We start from the raw sequence: 26,288 nt of genomic DNA, 5'->3' as shown, positions 1-26,288 counted from the left end.
AGAAAGAAAGAAAGAAAGAAAGAAAGAAAGAAAGAAAGAAAGAAAGAAAGAAAGAAAGAAAGAAAGAAAGAAAGAGAAAGGGTAGAAAAAAAGAAAGAAAGGGTAGAAAAAAAAACAATGAAAAAATAATTCAACTATATAAATGCAAATATAGATTTAATCAACACTTGACTTTGAAATCCAAACACTTTAAATACTGATTTACTGGAGCTTCTCATGGCAAACGGGCTTCTGTTCTCTCTGTGGGTGTTTTTGACTCATTAGCCAAAGTTTGAATATTGTATCAAAAAAGGTTAGAAAAGTCATTTTTCATGCGAAATATTTCCATTTTCTTTTGTGTCCCGTTTGTTAAGAAAACACGCTTACTTTGACCTCTTGCTCACAATTATGGAAAAGGTGAGATAATAGCAAATCACTACGTTCAAGACAGATGCCGAAGCACTGACAGCCGATGTCAATAAAATAAAGATTAAGATAAGCTTTAGTTTATACCCTTTTCAAATCACTTCCTGAACAGGGTGAATTGTGGCCAGAGTGACCTCCACCCTGCCATGATCCCAATACCAAAAAGCAGAGGTAGAATTAGAACCTTGGCAGATAAAGATGCTGATAGGTCACTGACTAGTTGACTGTTAACCCTGCACTGACCCTGTGATAAGGACGACCAGCATGATGTCCAGTAAACATCCTGTCTTTAAGAAACCCGCAGACCATACAAGGCAAGACTGGACCAAACAAATTACTGCACATCTGTAACATGAACTTCTTAAAAAGTTGTTCACGTGGATTTTTTTTTCTACATGTAGTCACACATAACACCAACTTATTTTTCCCTTTGCTCATTTATTAATCAATTGAAAAAAGCAAGCTAAATATACTTTACTTCAGATATTGCGTAAACTTCAGATTGATAATTTATCAACTTGATAAACTGTTTATCACTTGGATAAACAGCTTTAAACAATTGTTTATCACTTAGATAAACAATTTACAGAATACATTTGTAGACAAAGGGCAATGGCTAACTTAAACTAAAATAAATGCCAATTTCTAAATGTTTTGTCAGCAACACATGATGTTTGTGGAGCAGCATTAAGGATAGTTCACAGATAATTCAAGTTCCTAATCGACTACAGTACATAGTTTCAATACATTCATAATAAGGAAATGCTTTGACAACAGATGGTGTGAAGAATATCAAGAAATAATAAAATAATCATTATATTTTAAGATTATTTTACAATTGTTGGTATGTTACAATTAGGTTCTTCTGTGACTTTCTAATAAATAACCTTATAGCTGTTTATTAAGATCAGACACAGAATACAGATATGAACGGCACACTAACGTTTATGCCTAATGAATTACTACAAGCAAAAAAGAAATCCCTGCACTAACAAAGTAACGTTGCTGTCGTACAGCCAGTCGCATCCTGTCAGTATGGCAGATGAAAACCATGAAGAAAACCAAGAAGAAAACCAGAGACGAGCCTGTGAGCATCAAGAAGTTTGGGGCTTCTCAAGATTTAATGATCAGGTGAAAAGAGGTCATGAAGGTCGTTAAAAGGGTCACTGGGGTCATTTCAGAATGTGGCAACGCAGTTAACTTGATGCCTGAGAAACCATACTGTATAAATTGGGTAATACAACAGAAAAATAGAAACTGGGTAATTGAGTTTAATTCAAATGAGCAACGAGTTTTTATGTGTTTTTTTTTTTACTGTATGTGAAGAAATATACTTTTTTTACAAATGGATATTTCTTATTGGTTAAATTCCATACAATTGTGAGGAGGACAGTTAATCAGATGATTTCCCATAACTCATACCACCAACATTAAAAACAACATTAACTTTGGCAGCACAGTTAATTTAAGTCAACAGTGTGTCGTGTGTCATGAGTTGTATCTTTGTTTTTGTTTTGTTTTTTTAATTCCAGTTGGCTTGTATAAGGGAAATGTAGCCTTTCCTATTGAGAATAATGCTATGCTTACCTTCAGGTAGAGATGTGCATAGCAGTGATGCAACAGGTTGTCAGAAGGCTGGCTGAGACTGCTGACAGAGGTGACCAGCTCTGGAGCATACATTGGGACAGAGTGTTCAACGTTAACCCTTTCTACACGGAACTGCAGACATGGAAGCGGGTGCAGCGGCTGAAACACTGGTGCAGAAACTTGTCCTGGTGCTGACTGAAGGATAAAAAAAGAAAAAGGTTTAAAGAAGAGATACATATTATTCATTTTGCTCTTGTTGTAACCCTGTGACAAGGTGTCATATCAATCCCTCTCTGGCAACCCCTGGCAAAAATGATGGATTCTCCAATAGAGGAGGATGTTCATTCGGCTTTTACAGCTAACACTGCTATGACACAAAACAGTTTAGCTTTGTAAAACACATTCTAAAAGATGCATCCGTCAGTAAATGCTCAGCCTAATATGACATGAACCCCAAGCCTTTGGCAACCTCCTGAGAAGAGGTTGTGAGATTCCATCTTGTTCTCGAAGAACACTACAAGGCAGCCTTCTTTGACATTTCTTTACCTGAGACTAAGGTTAATTGGTTTGGTAATTGTGTATTTGCTATCCGTTGTCTTCGTTTCTCTGACAAAGCTTGATGATCACTTGACAGTGAAAAGAACTTCTTTGCGAACAATAAAAGTTTAACTTCACAGAATTTTACTCTGGATAGCATGTTAAGTACTTATAAATGCTGAGAATTTGATCAAGACTTATTTTGTGACTTGTGGAGCACTTAGTTGTTCTGCACAGATACCTGAAAAAGCTGAATTAAAGGAAAATAGATAAAACTGTGCTACCTTCCATCCCATGATGACAGGCAACAGTGTGTGAAGGAGGTTGAACTCTGCCATGGACACACTGACGGAGACTTGGAGCAGAGTGAAAGAAGTGAGTCTGGTTGGGATGAATTCCTCCAAGTGGGATATCTCCTCTGGAGTGGCTGGACCATTGCACTCCTCAAGACTTTCTACAGACAAAATAAGACAAAAAGATTTTGCAGAGATACAAGACAGGCAGAGGTTAAAAAAACAAGAACCATTTGTGTTTTATTATCATTCATGTAAAGCAGTGGGTATGGTCAAAGACATTTGGAGTTGGTGGCTAAAGATTGCTTTACAAAGCAAACCAATATCACAGAGTGGGTTCCACCTCTCTATTCTTGCAGCGTGAAACCAGTGAAGTAGTTATTCCAACAAAAGTAACCTGCTGATAAACCAAATAAAATAGACCTACATCATAAAAGTACTGAAACTGGCAAACACTTTCCACAGCAGGGACTTCTGCCCCAGTAGCTCCCCCCCCAACTATTTCATAAACCCACTAATTAAACCAATAATCAGAAACATTCAAAAAAGGCAACAAAGTAACTGCATCAATGTGGAAAAAAGCTAGCATGGTCAGCAATAACCAAAATAAGGAGTAACCAGAGCACTGAACCACAAAACTGTATCTAGTGCCTGAGGGGGACCAAAACCTGAGCCCTTTGTTATAGCCTTGGCGCTGGTCCCAGGACATTAGTTTCCTCCACTTCTGAAAAAAAATTATGTTGGGCTGAATCCCAGCTCCAAGGTGGGCTCAAAACCTGATCTCAAAGCAGTTTTGGTCTTCGGCCTACTGCTGCAACCTGAAAAAGATTTAACTAGCACGGCCGTGTCTAAACATAATCGAGTGCCAGGCTTGTGTAAATATGCACATTCACACAAACAAGCATGTGAACAGAAAATGTGATGAACATGGAAATAATCTTTAAAACAAAGCGAAAATTATGACAATATGAAAGATTTTAAAAAGAACAAGCAAGCATTGCAACACAGATGTACTTGAATACATATTTCTGTCTTAACAAGCCCTGCTTTTCCTGTTTTAATTTGAAAAAGTTGGCTTTGTTTCTCCTTTTTTGTAATTTTGCAAGTTGGAACAGTAATAAAGACACATGAAATCCAGCAAATTTGTTTTACAGCTAGATTTACTGCTAGTTTTTTGGAATTATAAACTTATTATCAAATAAACTATATGACACTGATTCAAGATTCATGAACCCTAAAATGTTGTAATTCCAAAGCAGTAGGTTCCCCCTGGAAGGACTAATCATATCAATCCTTCAGCTGAAAATGGTGGAAAGCACAGATACATATTGAAACAGGAGGGAAAAACCAACAACCTTAACATAATAAAGGGTGATTAGCTTAACCCCTCTAATGCGGTCTAAAAGGTCACTAATTGCGTTTACAGCAGTGTGTTAAAGGATTATTCTGCAGGAAGATATTCATACACTAAGCACACTATAAAGTGCAAACAAACTGTTGCATTTCTTTTTTTTCTTGCAACAGAATGGAAGAGAATACAAGAGAATAAAGTAAAAAAGAAGAGACAACAAGGCTATGGTAAAACTGCAGGCAAAAGTTGCCCAAATTTGACTTTTTTTTCCCCCATTTGTGACTTATATCTGATTTTTTTTTGTGACAGCCTGAACAGCACAAATCTGATCTTTTCAAATCAAACTCAGGCCACTTTCATATGTGGTCCTAAATCAGATATATATATATAATGTTTTTCAAAGCGACCTCAGTCTGAACGGTCACGTCGCATTTCATCTGACTTTTACGTCATTGAAGTGAGACAGGCCTCACAATTCTGTGCCGGAGGAAGTGGGACACAGCAAGATCACATTGTAAACAATGGACGAAACAACCATGGCAGACACCTTTGATGGAGGTAGTCAGTGGAAAGTAAGTGACCTAATTAAAATCCTGCACAACAGCTTCAGAACTGATGCAAAACTGTGCTGCGTGTGACGCCTCCTCTTCTTCTGCGCATGTGGGTCCTTTCAGGGCCCCAGAATGTTCACACTGGAGTCTGATAGCAGTCACATTTGAATTACAATGTGGACAACCATGCAAAAAAATGGGATCTCGGCAAAAAATATCAGAATTAGGCATTAAGACCTGCAGTGTGAACATAGCCTTAGAGAGTACCGGCAAGCGTGTATGATTAGGACATATACTGGTATGAGATCTCCAACCTAGCTGTGGTTTGCAGTAGGGTTCATATTCGTGGTCCATGGCACAGGTAATCATCTTGAGGATGCGGTGGACCGCACTGCTGTGCAGCCTGATGTCTAGAGGTCCCCCCACCAGCCTCTTGATGGATGTCTCTTGAACCACAGGCACTACTTCCTCCACACTCAGCACAGAGAAGTCCTGAGATCCTACAAAAAGAAACATGAGGATAAGATACTTAGAATGTGTGTGGTATGTGCTTTCCCATAATTAGGGATTCTTTTGTCAGTCAAAAATAAAGTTACATGTTAAAATAATAAAAAAATAATGCAGTATAATCACCCATCCCACTGCCTGTACAAACTTGCTTGTTAGATTCATATTTAGGGTACTAAATTTTCCCCCAAACTTAACAAAAACACTACAAAGATAGCTGTGGTGTAATGCAGCAGCAGGGAGCAGCACACATAGCCGTGAACAACTGGAGTGATGAATATTCCAAATGTCCAGTTCTCTCACACAGCTGTCCCTTCATTCATCTCAGGCTCGTGTTCCAGAGGTCCACTTAAAAGACTCAGCTTCCCGGCAATAAAAAAAGCAGAAATTAAAAATAAAAGAAGGGGGCTGGATGAATGGCAGTGAGGGAGGAAAAGGACAAAGGGTCACAACTTGCTTTATTCCCATAACATTCCACCACTGCACTGAACATTCTTAGAGCTCAGAGTCGACAGTATGAATTGAACTTTTCTACTGGACGGGCTGGGGTATGGAGGTGTAACTCACTGAATTTTGGAAACTTACAAAAGGAAACAGGTAATGCCACTTCCCCTTCCCCCCAGTGAGATGTGGCTGCAGTGGATTATACCTAATATCAACCATATGGCTGCAGTTAGAATGGTCAGTGGAATGATGAGGGTGCTGCAATTAGCTAGGATTTAGACGATTTAAATGTGTCTCCATTTCCTAAGGTAAAAAAAAAAAAAGTTATTAAATCTAAAGCATTACTCTAATGTGAAGTCAACGGTAAGAATGACCTGGGCTGGCGCAGAATTTTGGCAATGCAGACTGACTTGTCTCGTCGACACTGAGTCAGAACAGGAGAAGCATTCCTGTTGTTAGGGCAACCCCAGCAGTCCCACAGGGAATGAAATTGACACTTATCCTGCTGTCATGACTTTGATAGCTCCAGATGACAGTATCAATGTTTTTCTTTAATCTAGATACTCATCTTTAGCTGACAGCAGTAGACAGAGGGCACAAATAGTCAAATTAAACAGAAAAACACACACAAAAAAAACAAAAGCCTGAAGTAGGATAAGGATTCAAATAAATACAATCATATTTTCAGGGAATTAAAAGAACAAAAAGTGCCATTGAATTTTAATTTATTTATCATTCTATTAGTGAGAGCACAACTTAAACTGGCTGTTTCCACTAAATGAAACAAGATCACTTCACACCAAATTTGTATGATAATCAGTAATAAAGTTACTCTACTTCTGCCACTGTTGAAGGTTATGGACTGTAAGTGTATGAGGATCTTTTTTTAGATTCTTTTTTATTTCAGAATTTGAGATTTACAGTTGCGTGTCATTATCACACTTATACAGGGATAAGCGTTCCACCAGATTTTAAATAAAGAGCCCAATCTCACACACTAAAGCAAAGAGACTTTTGTGGGCCAAGGATAGCATTTCAAATCAAAGGAGGCACGCTTTATCTCTTAATGGCAACTTCAGATTTTTCAGATTTGAATAAACATTCTTGAGTGCTGCAGCTGAGGAATGAGGAACTCTACACATCTTAAAGCTTCAACCATGAAGAGTGACATCTAATTAGGCAAGAGGGGCCTATTCACTTTCTCAAGAGCTTACAGGTAAAGAAAGGGAGTAGAAACAGTGTTTCAACAAGCAATGGGGAGAGAGAAACTCAAATATGTGTCAGTGCAGACTAAACACTTCTGACAGTTGCCCCGCAGGTAAGTTTGGGGTGAGAGTGAGGACAGAGAGGGTCAAGGACCAGGTGGTGGTGAATGAAAAAAAGGACAAGCTCTTTCTTCAAGTCTCGAGTGTGCTTGCTTGACAGAGAGAAGAAAATCGAGAATGAATGAGATAGAGAGACAGAAGAAGTGAGAGAACAAGGCAAAGAGAGGAAGAGAGAATATGATAGATACAAAGAAAACGAGAGAAGAGGTGGCGAGTTGACCAAACGAGCTCTGAGGAGGAATGAATTAGACAATACCTTTGGTGCTGCTGTTTTCCATTGTGTAGAGATAATCCATGTAGAAAGCCCCAAAGCGCTGCATGCCCGCTATCTCTGTGTAGGTCTCCTGTCAAACAAAAGTCGAGTTAGGTAAACATGGTGGTACGGAGCAAACACACTGATAGCCTTAAAGAGTGGCAATGACTGGGGTCAAGGCAGATATGGCAGAGAGAATCAAATCACAGATAAAACATCATAGAGGGGCTGAACTACTTAGTTTTATATACATATATATCTATATAGATACATATATGGCCAAAAGGCCATTAACATTAGTACTGGTTTACCAAGCGTTAAGCAAGAATAAAATTTTAGGAGATATTCAAACATAAAAAGTAAAAAGGAATTTAAAGTGTTGACATTACAACTAACAACAATTATTTTCTAAAGCACAAAGACACATTTGATCAGGAATAATGTTTCTGTTTGTAATTACACCATTTTCCATCATTACTAATTAAGAAGCAGCCTACACTGTGGACAGCTGACCAGTTTATCATGGGGCTGAAAGATAGAAACAAACACACGTATCCTGACATGTGGGCAGTTTCAAGTTTTAATTTGATCACTCCATTTTTCCACATGCCAGAAAACCCAAAGAAAAGCACAACTGACACAACACAAAAAGCTCAGGAGAACATTCTAGGTTTAAATTGACTAACCTACTGCTAATGCTGTGCAAACCGACTGTGCTTATCAATAAATGACAAACTGCAGAAAAGCTGTGGGCTTTTATCTAGTTGTCAATCTACATTAGTATGAATTGACTATTAAAACTCATCATTACTTTGCAGGTCAACAGCTACTAAGCTAATAATAGATTTGATTTTTAACAATATAAGCAACTGGCTCCATTGTCAGTGTAATTGTTTGCATACTTGTTGTGTATTACACCTCTTCCTGAAGGATTATACAAAGGGCACATCAATAAAGATGACAATGAAGTTAAAGTCAATGTCAGGATCATGACAGAAAAAGCTACTGATGCAACATTACAAACGGTATCCGAGTCCATTGGATAACCTATCAGATGTGCCATCTCCGTATTGCATCTTGCACACACAAAGCCTACATTTCTGAGGACGTGCACAACAGGTAGCTATCATGAACATGCAAAAATTTCATTAAAGCTGGCATGCTGCTGGCCTTAGAAAGCAATATATATAAAAAATGAGGTCCCTAACACACTTCACACATCACTTCAAATTTACCCAGAATGCGTTGAAACAGATTTCAGAAGAGCCTTATCAGGGAGACAGGTTAATGAGTAATATTTATTAGGGGATCTCTGTTCCTCTAATGGCTCTGGCATGCTTTTGGATCAAAGCCAGGTTGCTTTCAAAATCACTAATGAATTAACACTCAAACCTTTGACAGTTGGACTTTCAAGTATGGATATAGAAAGGGATAGAAGGCTGGTTGTATGGATGGATGGATGGATGGATGGATGTCCAAACAATTGCTTTATTGAGGGTCATGAATGTTCTGTGCAGAGTAAACATTTGTGCAGTGAGGGCTGAAGAAGGGAGCTGAGAGTTATCAGGAACAAAGGCCAACCCTACTACTCAGATAACAGGAACACTTTAGCCAGAGTTGGGTGGCTGGTGAAAAAAGTATTTGGTTTACTTGAAGGAGAAAATACTCTGTTAAATAAAACTTAAGTGTGTCTTTAAACAGTAACACTAAAAATTATAAGTACTTTCAATGCTGCCAGAAAAAAAAAGGATTGAGAGAATTATGTCAGATTATAGTCCGTTTACCCGTATACGCGAACTGTATTAGCAATGAAATGTAAATGCTCAATTCAAGTCACATTAAACAGAATAATACGCATTGTTCTATTTGTTCTTTACAATTTCAGCATTACAAATTCATCACTTGGTAAAGTTATGAAATACGGATGCTGAAAAAGGGGTTGTTTCATTTTCTTCAACATCTAATCTAAAGTATACTGCTGATTACATAGTCTGCATTAATGTGTAGGACTACAAAGCCATGTGTAACATTTATGTTGAGCTGGTTGTCTGTCATAACTGCCTACAATTATGCCACATGACGCTACTATCAGTTCTGGAAGTGTGATAAATCTTGGGAAAATGATTGACTGTGAGTCAAATAATCTTTTTCTGATGCAGTTACATGGCTGCAGTGTGACGGATGTTCTGAAGACCTCAACTTCAAATCAACTTGTGGATCTTCTTCTGCTTTATAGCCTTCCATGCAAGGAAAGGTAGCCTTTTCAACTACCAGAAAAATACATTTTTCTGCAAGTGTGGGGACATTTTTCATTAACAGAGACGTATTATGGATGACTTCCTCTAGACGTTCATAACCGATCTGATTTAATTGAGACCTTGTGATTAGTGCCATCCAGGATGAACTCAGCCCTGACTCCGTTATTCTCGGGACTACGGTAGTCAAAGAGAGAGTTGGTAAGGTAAGTCATTCCTTTACTGTTCAGGTTTTCTCCACAGCTGAAGAACACAGCATCCTGCAGAGACAGATAAGAGAAAAAGAAAAGTGAGGAAGAACAAACTGGAAGCTGTTCAGATCAAAATAAATATTTATTTAAGATTAGCTCAGCTGAAATAAGTGTGTTGCAGTATGTTGTACATGAGCATGATGTCAAAACCATGCTAACAAAGTAATGAATGTAGGAAACAGAACATTCTGGAAATGAACAAATCAGAATGAATCAAGAGCTTGTAATCCTGAAAGTGTTCTCTTGAATCAACAGAGGCTACATGAGAATAGTTTAAATACATTTGAGGGTTACATTTTTTTTTAATAGGTTTTTCTTGAGGTCTTTAAGCAAGCTTTACCTCTTCACGTCGATTCATATTTTCTTCAAAATCCCTAACTCCCATGATTCCTTTCAGACAGAGTGCCCGACAGCCAACAAAGCCAATCTGACAATCAAAGAAAGGCTCCCCCATCATGAGCACCTGTAAGAAAATTTTTTTTTTTTTAAATCAGCAAAGTTTTAGTCAACTTTACAGAAACGTGGAAAAAAACGTATCAGAATTATATATGTATGGGATCAAGTAATATATGGTGGCAGCAAAGTGTATGTGTAATATATGCCATACGCAAGAGACTGAAAAGTACATAAAGTAAGATATATAAGCATACAAAGTGTGCAGCAGTTGTGTAAAACACAATGGATGGAAGCAGATGAATATATCACTTTTCTACACAATTAGGCCTGTGGGTCATTTAACGTTATAATAATATCTTTACATTAGCAGCATACCTGTTATCAACTTGTGAAAAATGTGATGCTTACTTTGCCTGAGAAAACCATCATCCTTCTTGTCTCACTAATTTGGCCCAAATACTGAGCAAAGAAAGCTGCAACTAATTATCATAACTAAAATCATGGAGGATGAAAGTTTGAACAGCTCTATTATGTATTTAATAACCTGATCTGTTATATTCCTTTGAACAGCTGATCATTTGTCAAATTAACCCACTGCTGCTGCTGTGTATGTCTGATCATGTGTCTGCAGTAGTTCAGATTTGTGCTATATATCAAAAGTGATACATATGTCTCATTTGACCATCTGATTGGCTTATAGTCTGTAAATAAAAATTTGAGCAAGTATGGGGAACCATCAAACTACATTGCCTGGCAAAAAGTATTTCCCCATTAATGTTTATCTATCTTATCTGGAAAAGGACATCCTGGGCTTTCCAGTGATATGGGATTTGTTGGGGTTCATTCACTAACTTACTATTTGTGTGCCCATAAAACATGCTGCTCGGGATGGCAGTCATTTTGGAAAGACAGATCTTCTACCTTATTGGACAAACCCCAACAAATCATGTATCACTGGAAAGCCCAGGATGTCCGCTCCACAGCATGACAAGTTTTATTATTGTAAACTATTTTGTTTTTTTAAATAAAGCTGAGAAACTCTTGTCCCCTGCAGAGGACAAAAATGCATTGCTGGGTCTTAAAAAAATGTTTTTAATACAAATAGAAATGAATGTTAAACTGGTGAAATAATAAATCAATTAAATGTTTGCATCTTTTAACAACCAGCTTTACAGTCTTACCTCAATAGTGATTCCCTCTTGCTCTAGACTCAGTACCTCTCTGGACTTGACTTTCTGAGGACTGTAGTAGCTGTTCTCTGACTGTGTCTCTGTCAGCTTTATAATAAAAAAAACAAAGAAATATTCAGTTTACTACTTGTGTCACAACTTTTGAAACCTAAATGTGGTTTAGTTATGCTCTTTAAAATTAGAGGATGCTTTGCTCCAGAAGCATCAAAGTGAGGATCCTGCCTGCCAGTGGAAGTGCTTCACTGGCTTCCACACTGAGGAGGTGTGGATAAAAGGCGTGCCTGGAGAATCCTGCTTGTGGTCCTCACTTCCATTTTGGTCGAGCTAACCATACTCTCATTTCCAGGAAGCAGAACACAAGAAATAAGCTGATTATATAGACTCAGAAAAATAAGTGGTTATGGAGTTGTAGTTAAGGCTCTGCCATACTGATGGATCTACAAAGCAAATTATAGATTTGAAATGCATTAAATTACATCAAAACTAAGTCATAGAATCATTGTACTGTAATAACAAGGGAGAAAGATTAATGAACTATAAAATCCAGCATGAAAAATTGGAAAACACATGTCTAACGGTGTTAGTGTCATTTTTCCGAGATTGAAAGCTAAATTCCAGTCGTGGGACATTTTGGTCCTTATCAGTTTTAAGCTTCGACTCGAGCCAAAAACATTGATCAAGCCACATGACAGACACTCCCCTCTGATTCTAAGGGAGATTACCCAGATGAAAATCAGAACACGTCTAAAGGAAGATACAGGCAGACTGAATGACTAGCTAAAACTAGTTAGCTGGGGTGACGGTGGTATAGAACTGCAGTGCTTCTGAGCTTGGTTTAAAAACTCAGGGAAAAAGTATAATGCACAGAACCCAGCTCATTCAGCTTCAACACAGGAAGCAGGTGCAGAGCAAGTAGCAGCTGTGGCTTATTATTATGATGGAGCAGACTCTCACCCTCACTCCCTTCCCCTCTTGCAATTCTGAGCGTTTAATCACATGCAGGGACTGTTCCCCGCAAACTGTCAATCTCTTGGTATAATGATGAATAAGAATGTTTAATTACCTGACTAAAGAATTGTTCTGTCTTACAATGTGAGAGCAACGAGGAACTGGAACTAAATAACTACGAATCATACAAGTAAGCATAATGATTGGTTATCCCATAAAATAAGAACTGCCCACTGATTAAATCAAAACCTGAAATAATATAATTGACAGGAGACAGAGAAGCAGCATAAATAAGGAAAAATCAACACCAGCCAGTGCCACCAACGCACAGCCAGTACTATAAATACCTGTGGTTGTCATTACCATCCCATGGTAAATACTCCTATTTCTGATAATGCCAGGCCATTACATTTCAGTGCATTATAAAGTCAATTATTCTAATAGGGGTACTTGATATTGAAAAACTGTTTATGTTTAAAAACTTATAAGAATTTAATTCTGCTATTGGTCGAATGAACAAAAATAGCAAATACAGTTAAATTCAATTCATTGACATGCAGTGAAAGTTTGACAGCGGTGAAAAAACAGAAGGGAACAAATGGTCAGTGGTAAACTATGCATTATGCGTGTAAAGACAATAAATCACAATGTCAATTTCCCTGATCAAAGAGATCGGGGGAGTAGTTTGTCAGCAATCTAAAAATACGTCTTTGCTTTCACATCCATGTCAAACTCAGGTTAAGGCAGTGACTGTTCAAAGACATGAAATTACTTCAAACTAAATACTTCCTTGTAGGAAAGGGACGAGAACATTTAAAAAAACCATCCTTTCAGCTGTCTGCAATTACCGTACTCCAGAACAAAGGCAATTAATTGATTAAAAGAACTCAAACAATACAGGAAAAGTTTGAACATTTCTAGAAAAACACCATGCCTTTTGTGGCCTGAGAAATCCGTCCCCTTCACTGATCACACACTCTGTCAAATACACGTGCACTCTTTCTCTCACAAACACACACACGCAAGGAATACCTGGAGTATGCGCACACACACGTTTGCACTAACACATAAAACACACGCACTACCAGTAATAGGATATGTTGCGCCTGAATCTGAGAGGAAACAGATGAATTCCAACTATTCCAAGTGAGCAGGCAGGATTAAAGTTTGGGATCTATTTCTGAATAGTGTTCAAGCCATGTATAATGTTTAAAACATTAATGTGACCCGAGACAGCATTTAGCAGTTACTCTACCCTCCATTATACCGCACACAGAGACTAAGGGAACTGAAACTTCCTGAGGACAAAGCTGTTAGACTCAAAATGAAAATGACCATGACATAAAAACATTCTGGGGTTAGCGTGGGAAATGAAAATTAATAAACAATAATGTAGCAAGGAAGACAACTAATTGTGGCGGCTGTGAGTTAGGTGGTGGAGAGGCTGTCTACGAGTCGAACGGTCAGCAGCTTGATACCCCACCACGTGTGCTACTCTCCTTTGGCAAGACATTGAATGCCACATTGCCAATGATATGCTCGTCAGTGAGTAGATGTGTAATACATAGAAAGTGCTACATTTAAAGATTATTAAGCACTGTGTGAAAGGGTCAGTGGGAAACACATTGCAAAGCACTTTGTCGAACCTAGCCAAGGCTAAAAGGTGCTATGTTTTAGTGTGAACCATTGGCCACCACATTCATATCTCATTTTTTTTTGTACTGACTCATTATAGTTTTCAAAGCCATGCTGAAAATAAACATTTCCTTAACCTGAAATGTCATTAAACAAGTACACAAATTCTAACCCTCTCGTGAGCATATTTTTGGAAACAAATTATTTACAATGTTGGTGAAAGATCCTGTTTGCATGTTTTTTAAACACTAGATTTACCTTGAAGGTGACAGAAGCTTTAGTGCAGTAGAAACCTATGGAAACAATGGGGTCTTTAGATGTGTGTTGCTGGGGGCTGTTAGGAACGCCTCCACTCTCTCCCTCCTGGTAAAGGCCTTCCTCCCCTTCTTCCTCTGTGCCTACAATGGCTGGAACAAAGGACCAAGCCCAGGACACCCAGCCTTGGTCTTCTTCTTCAGGACTCCCAGTCTGCATATAGAAGTCCTGGCTGGAGAACTGACCAGATCCCAACCTTTCCATGTTGACATCCATCCCTGATGAGGACAAAAATCTTCCTTAGTTATAATGCATGGGGGTGGGTGTTGAGTGAGGTGGTCATGTCTGAATAATCATTTATGCTCACAGTTTAATAAAAACTCTCCAAAATACGGATCCTACAATAAGAGAGAGCCTTGACCCATGTAAACAAAAACAATAAAAACTTTTATGACATTTTCATACTATATCCTTATTACGATCAAGATCAGGCTTTATGAAAAATCCTCACTTGCCTCCAGTTGTTTTTACTCCATCAGATGAATTCAAACATGCAGACTCTTAGAACAAACCAACAATACAAAGAGACAACTGTTGGTTGAAGGTGTCTGTACCCACAGCAACACACTAATTTGTCCATTCCTTCAGGGCAGTTTAATACAAGCAAGTTATTTCAGCTGTCAAGCAAACACAAAAACGGCACAGACTGAGGTACTTTCACAGTAGTTGCTGCCTCTGCTGTAACCCACAGGTGGGTAAGCATCTGTGTGTTACATGAACTCACTGCTGCATGAGCTCTATACAGGAAGTGGAAGTCCATTTCAATTTAAGCCAAAGAGCACAGCCTGTCCTGACAGAAGAGGGGCTTTAACTGGGTCCAGTGGTCAAGGCTGTCCGCAGTGGACCAATAACAGACTGCGTCGATAAATGCCTGCCGAGTGGGGCTTGGCGCATATTTGATAAGAAGCCAGTCGACAGAAATGGAGACTATGAACAAGCCATAGCCACCAATATAAGGCAAGCTTGGCAAGGACTGCAAGGGAAGGCAAGAAGTGACCAGCGACAGAACAGTACCAAAAAAACTTTGAGGAAGTGGTGGTGGAGTTGACTAAAGCACTGGTTAATGAAATGAGGAAGCACTTGGATAATCGTTGGGATGCAAGTCACTGGACTGGCTTACAGGTGGTGTGTACTAGAAAAGATGAGAAACACTGATCAACGATGCCTTTACACAGAAAATTATTTGGAGATTCATAGGAACCCCAAACGCAGTCCTATGGTTCTTATCCTGACCCCTGAAATGGTCCAATTATGTGTGTTTCCATGTAAGTCGGGGTAAAGGAAACTGATCTCAATACATAAGAATGTGTAATCCCATTCCTCACTGCCTCATGCTCTTTGTGAGAAAACAATATTGCCTGTGAAGTCATACTCCAGGAATCCCAGAGGCTAAGGCGGTGAAAATTATGACATATTTTAATTAAATCTTTCACTTTGTGAATTGGCAGTTGGAAATCCCATGTTATGGCTTTTTATCTCACTCTCGCCAAATTTCCCTGTCCAATTCTCCCATTTCCACTTGTTTCTTTTATGTTTTCACCCTCTGAAGGCTTGAAGGTGTCAGTTCAACAAGTTAAGCTCTTTCAATTCACGTCATGGCCTGACAAAGTCTATGGGTAATCAAAATAAAAGGACAATTACAAACTAATTGATCAAATGATCAAAACAGATCAGCTTAAGGAGACTTTGACGTTTCAATTTAAAGAAGTAAGTGAAAATTTCCCAGAGAATGATGTGGGCTGGATATACACAACATACATAATACAAACAATGTCAAGCACCGTGTTATACAATTTATGAAGGACGTGGTTGGTGTCGCTAGTCTTAAAGCAACAGGGCATGTCTAACATAATGAGGAGTGGAAGTACGAGTGGGTGAATGGTCCGTGACACAGTAAGGATGGTGAGAAAAGGCAGTGTCCAAAACGGCCAGTAGATGTCCCTGCATGTTTATAGAGGAAGAAAAGGGCAGGTTACCTGACTTTGGGGCAAAACATACTCTTGACCTTCTGCTGAAAATGTATGTTTTTGAGTATATCTTTTTTTTTATATGTGCTTTCACACAAGTGCAAAACATGAACACAGACAGTTACACCAAAAACCTCAAGTGCATAAGAACAAGATACAGATAAACATATTTCACTAAAAAAGCTGCACATGCACACAGCCACACACATCACTTTTTTAGTCACAAAATGTGTCTTTTTATTACTTCCTCATACGTGATAGAAACATACTATGGGGCATGCACCCATCTTTTCATAATATAATGAAACCAATAACCTTGTATCAGATATTGCTAAACAATAATATCAAAACATTTAGGCGATGGAAAGAGATTATAAAAAGACTATTTCAAGGATGTTGAAAGACCTTTAAATTCAGAAGTGTTCACATCTTTTACACAGACTATAAAAAGGGGCAATGTCAAGTCACTGAGGCAGCACAACAAATTCAGACCCAAGCCTTTGTTTAAAGAAAGTGTTCTAAAATCTGAGCATTTTCTGGAAGACTTATAACCTTTCACTTCTCACCATATGAAGATCTACAAACAATTAGAAAAATAAAAGAAAATCTTGAGAGGTTAAACCTTATATTGTTGGTGAGTATTACCCACTTTACCTTCATGTTTATCAACACAATTTTTTTTTTAAAACCATATGAAAAAAACAACAACTAATCACTCTATCCCACGAGTTCAAAATAACCACATATAAAACTGAAGAAACGGATAACTGCAGGCACTCGTAGACACACTCACATAGATGCTATACAGAAAGATACGCACACGCACGCACACACACACACACACACACACACACACACACACACACACACACACACACACACACACACACTGCCACACTTCAGCAGCCACAGTCCTCGGCTCATAATTCTTAACATACTTTGTGAAACCATACAGCTTTCACTGCGGTGACCAACTGGTCTGTTTAAGTATGCAAGTCATCAGTGTTTCCAACCGCATGCGTTTTTTGTGTTTCATTGAACTCACAGAATTTCATACTACAGGAAAACTAGCAATATAATCTTGACTAGAAGGTTACTTTGGTTACTGACACACAGTATCCCCCATCCTTCACCCATTGAATGGACCATTGTCTGTTTAAAGAGAAAAAATTAACAACATGAGGCCACAGTTAATAACTGCAACTTGCACATATTACAATGCTTTTTTTTCCACGGCAATAATTGGACGAAAGTAAAAAATGAATATTTCCTTTGAAAGTGTTCTGAGAACAACCACTTACAACTAAAAGTCAGATCTTAAAAATACAGCACGCAGCAGATCCAGACTGTCCTTATTAATCTAAATTCAACCTTGTCCACATATGTATAGTACAAACAAACGTCCATGAATGCAGAACTGCAACTCAAAACATTTGTTAAGTTCAACCGCATCAGTTACAAAAGTCAACTCACAAAAACAGTAAATAAAGGAAACATACACACACACACACACGCACACATAAACACACACACAGGAGACAGGGAAGCCAGAAGATACAGCAAAGATGTCAAGCAGCTAAATGGAAATTGTATGAAATTAAGTGCTATATACAATACAGATATCATGTTTTAATAGTCATGACAGAATGACTGTTTCCTATAAACTATAGCTCCACTAACAATACTATGAATGTTAGCTAAATCAAGCTTTAATTCTAACATTTTCTCAGAAAAGTTCGGCTCTATTCCTGAAACCTGAAATTCATAGACTGAAAAGCATGAACATGCTAAGATCCATCTCCATACACACCCACACACACACTTACTACAGTGCATATACACACACAACTGCACCCAGATCCCTTTCAGCTTCTTCACTCTGTCAATTACGCCCAGCATAACAAGATCTGGGGGCGCTCAGGTTCCAAGAGCTGGTCCCCTCTTGTATATTTTTGTGATGGGATACTAATTCATTCTCAGAGGCTCTGCATAGCAGTAGCATGACACGGCTCTTACATCTGGCATTGGACACTGAACTGGAAGCTGCGCCAATTTAAAGTAAAAGTTTCACGCCAAGAAGCAGGGAGCAAGTTAGAGAGAGCAAGGCTGCATTATGTTGTGCTGCCTGTTTGCCTTTCTAACCACTGCTTTTGTCCCCCACAATTTGCTCCTCGTACTACAGAAGCTTATTTAGCCCAGTGAAGCTTGTGACTTGATATTGTTGTATTTGGCTGACACTTAAGGTAGAAACACGATGGGCATTTGGAGAATGGAGTGCGTTTTGTTATTGTATAACAGCAGTTATTAAAAGTCTGTATCTGTGAAATTTTGTGTATATTTAAGTGTGTACGGAAGCGTGACTGCTTTAAATTATTTTTAATACTGGAACTACAGTGAGTATATGTATGTTTACAAGTGATGTCACAATCCAACATTGAGTAACAGATCTCGGTCCCACTGAAGGTGTTATTTGACTGATCACTGAGTACAACAACTGCTCATGAAGAAGTAAAGAGCTCATTTTTTGCTCATCAAACAACCAAGGCCCTTAAACTTATAGAAGTTTGGCCAAAACCAACATCATAGCAACCTTTGACCATAAAAACTTGAGGAAAATGAGGAAACTCTTAAGAGGTGCTTTGAGGTGACAGACTGGAATGTACTCTGTGAGCCACATAAAGATGACATTATTAGCTAAATAAACTTTGTGTGCAGAACATCATCCCCACAAAGACAGTGAAGTGCTTCAACAATAATAAGCACTGGGTCGCCAGTGACCTGGAAAAAACTTCTGAACATGAAAAAAGGAAGCCTTCAGGGAGGGAGACCGTGGGTTTTTGAGCAGTGTGCAGAAACAGCTCAAAAAGAAAATAACAGAGAACAAGAAGGTGTACAGAAAAAAAGCTACAGGAGAACAACATGAGGCATGTGTGGTCAGATATGAAAAATATCAAAGGCTTCAAGGAGACGGGGGGTCAGACTGATGGAAGTCAGAGCATATTTTGAAATATGTGCAGTTCAGAACCACGCTCACCATTCTGCTGTGCCTCCAGAAACGCAGACCTCACACTCTTCGTGTACCCGCAGATTCTTTGTCACACCTATACAATGTTCCCCCGCACATCACCAGCGTCTCCTCCCTTATGAGGTCACACTGCCTGTCCGTCTCCAGCAGTCAGGTGAAGACGCCGCTGGAGAGCCTGAACCAGACCAGCCTGGGTTCTGAAGGCCTGTACAGAACTGCTATGTGGAATTCTACAGCACCTTATCTACCTTAGTCTGAGTCAAGAGAAAGCTCCAAGTGTGGAACAATCCTCCCTTGTTACTGTACATAAGAAGTCTCATCCATCTGTACTCAATGACTACAGACCTGTTGCCCTAACATACCACATCATTAAAGTCCTGGTGGACCCAGTACAGTTTGTTTATGATCCTGGAGTTAGGGCTGAAGGTGCCATCATCTTCTTGCCTCAGCGAACCCACTTTCCTTTGGACTAAACAGGCAGCACAGTTCTTTGTTTTCTTCAGTGCTTGCTTCAACTCATACACCTGTTACCTCCAGAAATACTCAGACTCTGCAGTTGTGGGGAATTTCAGTGATGGACAGGAGGCTTAGTACAGGGAAGCTGTTGACCACCTTTAGAAATAGTGTGGAAACAATCATTTTATCTAGAAAGTGAACAATGGAAATGAGAAGATAGGAGGACCAGAAATAAGTCTAACAATATTTTCATCCTGGGAGAAAAGGTGCGGGTGGTGTAGGACTACAAAATACTTGGATGTTCACCTTCACAAAAGATTAAATAGGAAACACAGAAAATGCAACACAGAGGCTGTCTACGAGAAAACATTAGCAGACTGAGACTAAAAAGGCCAGCTCTGTGCTGGGAACTGCTATCGAGCCCCTTGATGTTGCAAAAGCTGCTCGACATCATGGACAACACTGTGTACCATTTGCATAATGAAGGGTCACTATGAACCTGGATCATAATGTTCGATTGTGTAGCAAAACTTGTTACACAGTAGAACTGCATCAATTTACTCTAAAAGTCAGAAAACCTTTCCTTAAATACAAGGGTGCATTATACTTACCGTATTTTGCGCACTATAAGGCTCACCTGATTATAAAGCGCAGCCTCAATTATGGGGTCCATTTCTATACTTAACCCATTCATAAGGCACACCTGATTATAAGGCGTACGTATTACCTAATGTTCTCTGATTGGTTTATCGCTGCCAGCACACGTAGCGTATGTATCCTGTGTCAGCAGGAAATGGTCCGACGGTCAAGGACAACATCGTCGGTCGTTTTTAAACTTATAAACTGCACATCGGTCTTCATTACCCATCTCAGACTGAAGAACAGGCATTCACTGGGATATGGGCAAAAGCATTAATAATGACATGATTCAATCGCTAAGTACGAGCTCAATACAATCTTTGCCTCTTTGTTTTGCTTGGCTACTGGATATGAACAGTGAGCCTTTTCTATAGTGACAGAAGGGAGTTTGTGTTTCTGTTTCTTCTCTTCTATCCACACAGAGATGATCAGGCCTGATAAAAATTAGCTATGTCAAGTTACACAATCCATATTTTATTTGTAGAAAAAGCACAAGGAGCAGAAACAATGGTCAACGTCTCATTTAGAAGCAACAGAACATGGAGAGACAGAACCTCTGAACAGGACAAAGCAACATGTTGATAGTGATTACATGAACATTCCATATAGGACAACACTCACCAGGTGAGATTGCTCCTCCATCCCTGACAAGACCATTGCCCTCTTCTCCTTCACCCTCTTTGTGTCCTCCTATTTCCCCATAGTAGAGGGCAATAATCAGCTCTAAAACCCGGATAAACATGGGTAACTGCTGATCAGTAATGGACAACTTCAGGCTCTCCACCATGGTGTGGATCTGAGAAAACATGGAGGAGAACACAAGAACATGTTTCCATATTATATTGGCTACATGTTCAACATCTTCTAGTGTCCATCCACATAATGTGAATATGACTGGGTAACACAAAATAGGCTCCAAGATACCAACTCCTAGAAAAGACAGGCTTCACCTTCAATCTTGCTAATGTCGCTATAAACCACAACCAATCACCTAAATGTGACTAAACGAATAGTAAAAAGTGAAAAGGGAAGCATATACAGTACGAGTTTGGATAGACCTTTTTCAAATGAATGGCTAACTGTTTCCAGACTTGACTGGTATTATTATACATTTAATAAAGTAAAAACCATAAAGGGGATAAAAGAAGTTGGGTACAAATGGTAGCAGATTCAGATCGTGCAATAAGTCAGAACTGTTTGTAACTTTGTCTGAATAAATACATCTGTTATATCTGCCAGGACATTTTTGCACATTTGCTCACCCATTCTACTGAAATATGTGTACACTCTACACCATTTTACAATGGTAATTACAAAAAACAAACAAAAATAAGGGTGTTTTTCCACCTTACTAGAATGTATAGGTAAGGCCAGAGGTAGGTCTGATTACATGACATTAGGCTCAAAGTTGGGGGTCTAGTTGTGCTTTAAAATCAATAACCATAAAATACCTATTGTTATTTACTATTATTCTTCAAAAATCTGATGCTTTGTCACATACAATAGTTATTAAGTCTTGATGTTCAAAATTATACAACATGGTTGTCTCGTTTTTCATGCCATAGTCATTAAAGTGTTCAAGCTAAAGACATAAATCTACTCTACTCCAATCTACCTCAAAGACATAATTTTAGTAAAAATTAACTGAAATGCTGAAAAAAGACATGTCGCTTCAGGTAGTATTTAGGTGAAAACAAACTACTGACAATATTTTAGTTTCTTGTATACTTATGTACGAAATTACATGTGAAAAAATGAAAAAAAAAAAAAAAGATTCATTATGAGACATGTTTGAACAATAGAACAATGACATCATAATAACAGTAAAACAAGGTATTGATCTTGACTTTGGATCTTTTAACTAAAGTTAAAGTTGCTCACTTTGATGACGGCTGGGATCTTAGAATTGATGTTGTCGTAGGTAAAATGAAGGCGTGTTCTGAATGAGCATTTGTATAACAGGGGATCCTGATAAAACTCGATCTTGCCACTAGCATTCCGCTTGTCCAAACACACAGTGCAGTCTGCAAAGTTTATAACTTTTCTCAGGACCAGCTCTGGAGCTGCAAAGAGAGGGAGAGAAAAAGAAGAAAAAGTCAAGATATTTTTGCACTGAACAAATGAGAGAATCACCCATTGTGAACTCGTGTAGTGAATCCATCCATCATTCAACCCATTGCCTATTGTGATAAACGACTAGACCCTCTGCTCTTCCCCCAGCCCTCCACAGGAATTACTCCCCTTTGAACTGCTCTTTGGCAGGAAGCCACGTCATGTCTTGAACCTTCTTGAAACAGCAAGTGAAACTCCATTCATTTGGACAATGATCATGAAATCTAACTATGGAAGCAATTTGGTCAACATTTTTTTTTTAATATGTGCTTTATAAATAAATTTGACCTTGACCTTGTACAACAGAGGGGCTAGGCTCAGAAAATGTCCACTTTGAGATGAGGTGCCCCCATAATTCCTTTCTTTCAGTTCCAAATTACAAACTAAGTCACAAAGAGTCTTTGTGGTTACATGCCGCTGGGGTAACATTGATTATGATTTTGTGTGTTCTGATAGGGATGCGGCAGCCCAGGTGTCCCATCAGAAAGCTGGAGAGGGTCTATATCCACAACTCTGCGGAGTACAGAGAAAGACAAATACATTGCAACCAACTGATTCCAAATCCCATCAAATTCACTATGTTTCTTTCAAGGTAAAACTAAGCTCTCACCCTACCCTGCCCAATTACAAAAGTCTTTTTTAGATATGTTATCATGACGCACAAATCTAATCCAAAGTGATATTTACTCACAGGTATGGCATTCATGGCCATGCTCTGAAAAAAAGTAAATCTATGTTGGAGCTGAAAAAATAAATCAGTTCTACAGCATCAAATGTAGCCCAACTGTTCATGTAGTAAAGATAGATGGTCTGTACAACTCGGTGTAGGCTATGGTACCACATCTCGCAGGTCAACAAATCGACAAACCAGTTGGGCACAGCTCCTATTTTCACAGCACTGGAATTGACCAAGAGCTACTGGCAGATTGCCTTAGCTTAGTCCAGGATAATAAAGCCTTCTTCTCTGCTATTCAGCTTGTTCAACAACTCAGTCTCTTTACAAGGTCACATAAAGTGGATGCCGCATGCTGTATATGCTGTCATCTTTCACAGCGACACCTGAACAGAACATGTGCAGCAGGGAGACAGGGTGCTCATGTCAGCCAGGTTCCCCAAGCTAGGTTGGGGATATGTGTAGGTCAGTGTGGATGAAGCTCAGCCACAGGTGGGAGAGGTAGACGCAGGTTTTCAGGGGACAGTTCAAGGTAAGTAATTGTAAGGGAGTGACCCAAGAAACCCAGGAATTGGATCAGACAGAACTGTACCAAGCACTGCGGAGCAGTGGACCTGCTTTTAGACTCGGTCCACCGTGCCACCATAAAATGCCAGGGCTGAAAAACAGATGCAGTTCGCTTCCTTATAATCTATTACACTTAGTGGAGTGATTCAATTAAAAGTTTCTAACCTCAAGCACAGTTTCTGGTAAGAAATGTGAGCTCTTATGTGTCAGCACATTCTATTTTAAACCTAAATGTGCTCCTCTTTGGTTATGGAGTTTATCAAGGGTCTGAAAACGGGACGTTTCTGGCAGCTGAGATTCTGCATCAATAGAGACAGTAAAACTTGTCAGATACGTCTGCTTCACCTTAGTGTGACCAAAAAAGGTTACACCATTTCTGCAGGATATATGTCATTATTATTATTCTCATTATAAAAGTGGCACCTGCTGCAGTAGCTCTGCACATATCATATCTTGTCTTGTTTTTTTGTGACAACACAGAATTTTTAAAACATTTTGCATTACTGGTTACATTTACAATTTATTTACATCTGCTATGACACATAAGCATAGCAATGGGAAAGTGTGTGTCTGTGGGAGCAGCTGATTGAGCTTTAAAGCACAACTAATGCTTAAAATCCAGATGAATTGAAGAGAAGATATCAAGGATGCAGAGCAGAAACAAAATGGAGAAAAAAGGAAGAGGAAGTTTCAATTATTTCTTCCCTCCATCATCACGGAAAATATGAGATCAAATAGATCAAATGGAAGAGTTTGGAGCACTGACGAGATGCAACAAGACTATCCGAAAGGCAATATCATGCGTTTTATTAAGACATGGCTGCAGGAAGAAATCTAGCCCCTCTCCATCTGGCTTCCACACTATGCAGAGCTACTGCAGCATGCAGACAGAAAGGTAACAGTTAAAGAGGAGGGATTTCAGTGCGTGTTGAAAAAGATGGTGTAATCCTGGGTATTTCACTAACAACGAGCGTCTCTGCATCCTGGATCTTGGTCTTTGGGCTTTCTATCCATGTCGTCTCCTGAGAGAGTTCATCTGTGTTACCTACCGATGCTGTGTGACATCATCAACATCCCAGTTCATTCATGATAATCTTTGAAGATTTCTAACACACCTCTTTCTGCTACATGTCAACTCTCCAACAGTTTGTGACCTAATTTTCATTCTAATTTTTTCATTTTGTTATATCATTTTTGTTGTTTTTCTCCTCCAGTATTAATTTTTCATCATTACATAATGCAGTAATGGAATTTCCCTTCAGGGATTGATAAAGTACTATTAAAGCGAATATGAATTCATCGAATAGTCTCTATGCATTTATTAGTTATTCTTACAAACCAAGGAAGTAGCAATTGCTCACCAGTGATGTCCATGAAGGCTCTCTCCCATATTTCATCCACAGTGTAGCACTCTGCTGAAGTAATGTTGACCGAAAGCACGATGTCATCTTCCACGTACTTAAGGATCAGGTTGTTTACCACGATGTTCACGTTGTTCACCACACGTCTGATCAGACTCTGTACATAACCTAAACATACATAGGTAAAGAAATAAAAAATATGCACAAAAGGACACAAAAAAGGTTTACAGAAAGCACACCTAATTATACAGAGACGCATGCGCACATACTGGCATAGTGGCTATATAACCATGATTCTAATGTACCAAAGTTAGTTATTGTAGTTAATTCATGTCTCCTTGTAGGAACAATGCAAAGGATCGTTACACCGTACAAAGAATAGTTGGAGTGGCTCTTACATACATGCCGTATCATTTGCTATTGGTACAAGCTGTTTACCAAATGAACCAAGTAACTCATTTGTGTTTATGTATATTTTACATGATATGTACAGCCAGTAAAACAAAAAAATATATATGCTTATATATCATAAACTCAAAGGGCAGATTCTGGGTCCATATCATCTTTGCTTCTTCAGAGCCCCCAAGGTGAAATTAGTCGACTTAGACTGAAGAGTTTTTGTTTTTTTGTTTACATTTAATAACATGTAGAAAGATCTCGAAGCAACATCATCACAAAGGTTTGTGCCAAGCTCCTGAGCAGAGATGACAAGGCATTTAATAGAACCCGCTGATAAAAAGATGACCAAATCTATGATTATCCAAGGGGATCAAATCCTTTTGACAAGAACAGAAAACAATTATGAATTCAAGCTATTGAATGGGAAGACTGGAGTCCAAATAGTCCCTGCCTCTGCAGTGCCACTGTCTCAAAATGTAAGATTCCCATGACACCTTTTGTCACTAAGACAGCAGAAAACATAATCATACACATCTTAGGATTTGTAGCAGATAACGCTTTGTTTAAACGCTGACTTTATCAGATCCCACATTGCTTCTCACTTTGGCATCTCTAAAATTAATTTACTTTCTAAAACAGTTTAGGGATCTGTTCATTTTCTAATCACATCTGATAATTAAGGCCGAGTACAACAGAGCCAAGGTTACCCATCAAATCAGTAACAACAGTTGTGGCAGTAAAGGTAGTACAGTATGGTTACAGTAGCTGTAATATTTGTTAATGTTCCTGGTTGAAAAAGACTTGTTGTGAAAAAGAGAGATGTAGGGTTGTGCTAGATATGTGACC

At 38.8% G+C, this 26,288-nt stretch overlaps 1 protein-coding gene across 1 annotated transcript in view; it reads right to left on the bottom strand.

The window, feature by feature from the left end:
- LOC140316988 (intermembrane lipid transfer protein VPS13B-like) overlaps positions 1 to 26,288 on the bottom strand; it is a 292,443-nt gene that overhangs the window by 239,095 nt on the left and 27,060 nt on the right. The window contains exons 5-15 of the mRNA XM_072395068.1: positions 25,044 to 25,211; positions 22,212 to 22,393; positions 20,952 to 21,126; positions 14,187 to 14,461; positions 11,337 to 11,432; positions 10,100 to 10,222; positions 9,631 to 9,768; positions 7,257 to 7,344; positions 5,039 to 5,224; positions 2,814 to 2,983; positions 1,993 to 2,187 (exon numbers count right to left, since the gene is read on the bottom strand). Coding sequence (XP_072251169.1) covers positions 1,993 to 2,187; positions 2,814 to 2,983; positions 5,039 to 5,224; positions 7,257 to 7,344; positions 9,631 to 9,768; positions 10,100 to 10,222; positions 11,337 to 11,432; positions 14,187 to 14,461; positions 20,952 to 21,126; positions 22,212 to 22,393; positions 25,044 to 25,211 — 1,796 coding nt within the window. The remainder of the gene's footprint in view (positions 1 to 1,992; positions 2,188 to 2,813; positions 2,984 to 5,038; positions 5,225 to 7,256; positions 7,345 to 9,630; positions 9,769 to 10,099; positions 10,223 to 11,336; positions 11,433 to 14,186; positions 14,462 to 20,951; positions 21,127 to 22,211; positions 22,394 to 25,043; positions 25,212 to 26,288) is intronic.

Source organism: Leuresthes tenuis, unplaced genomic scaffold (assembly GCF_036924035.1).
Source record: "Leuresthes tenuis unplaced genomic scaffold, fLeuTen1.0.hap1 SCAF_10, whole genome shotgun sequence".
Lineage (NCBI taxonomy): Eukaryota > Metazoa > Chordata > Actinopteri > Atheriniformes > Atherinopsidae > Leuresthes > Leuresthes tenuis.
The sequence above is the reverse complement of the archived record's forward strand: the minus strand, read 5'-3'. Positions and strand labels throughout refer to the sequence as shown.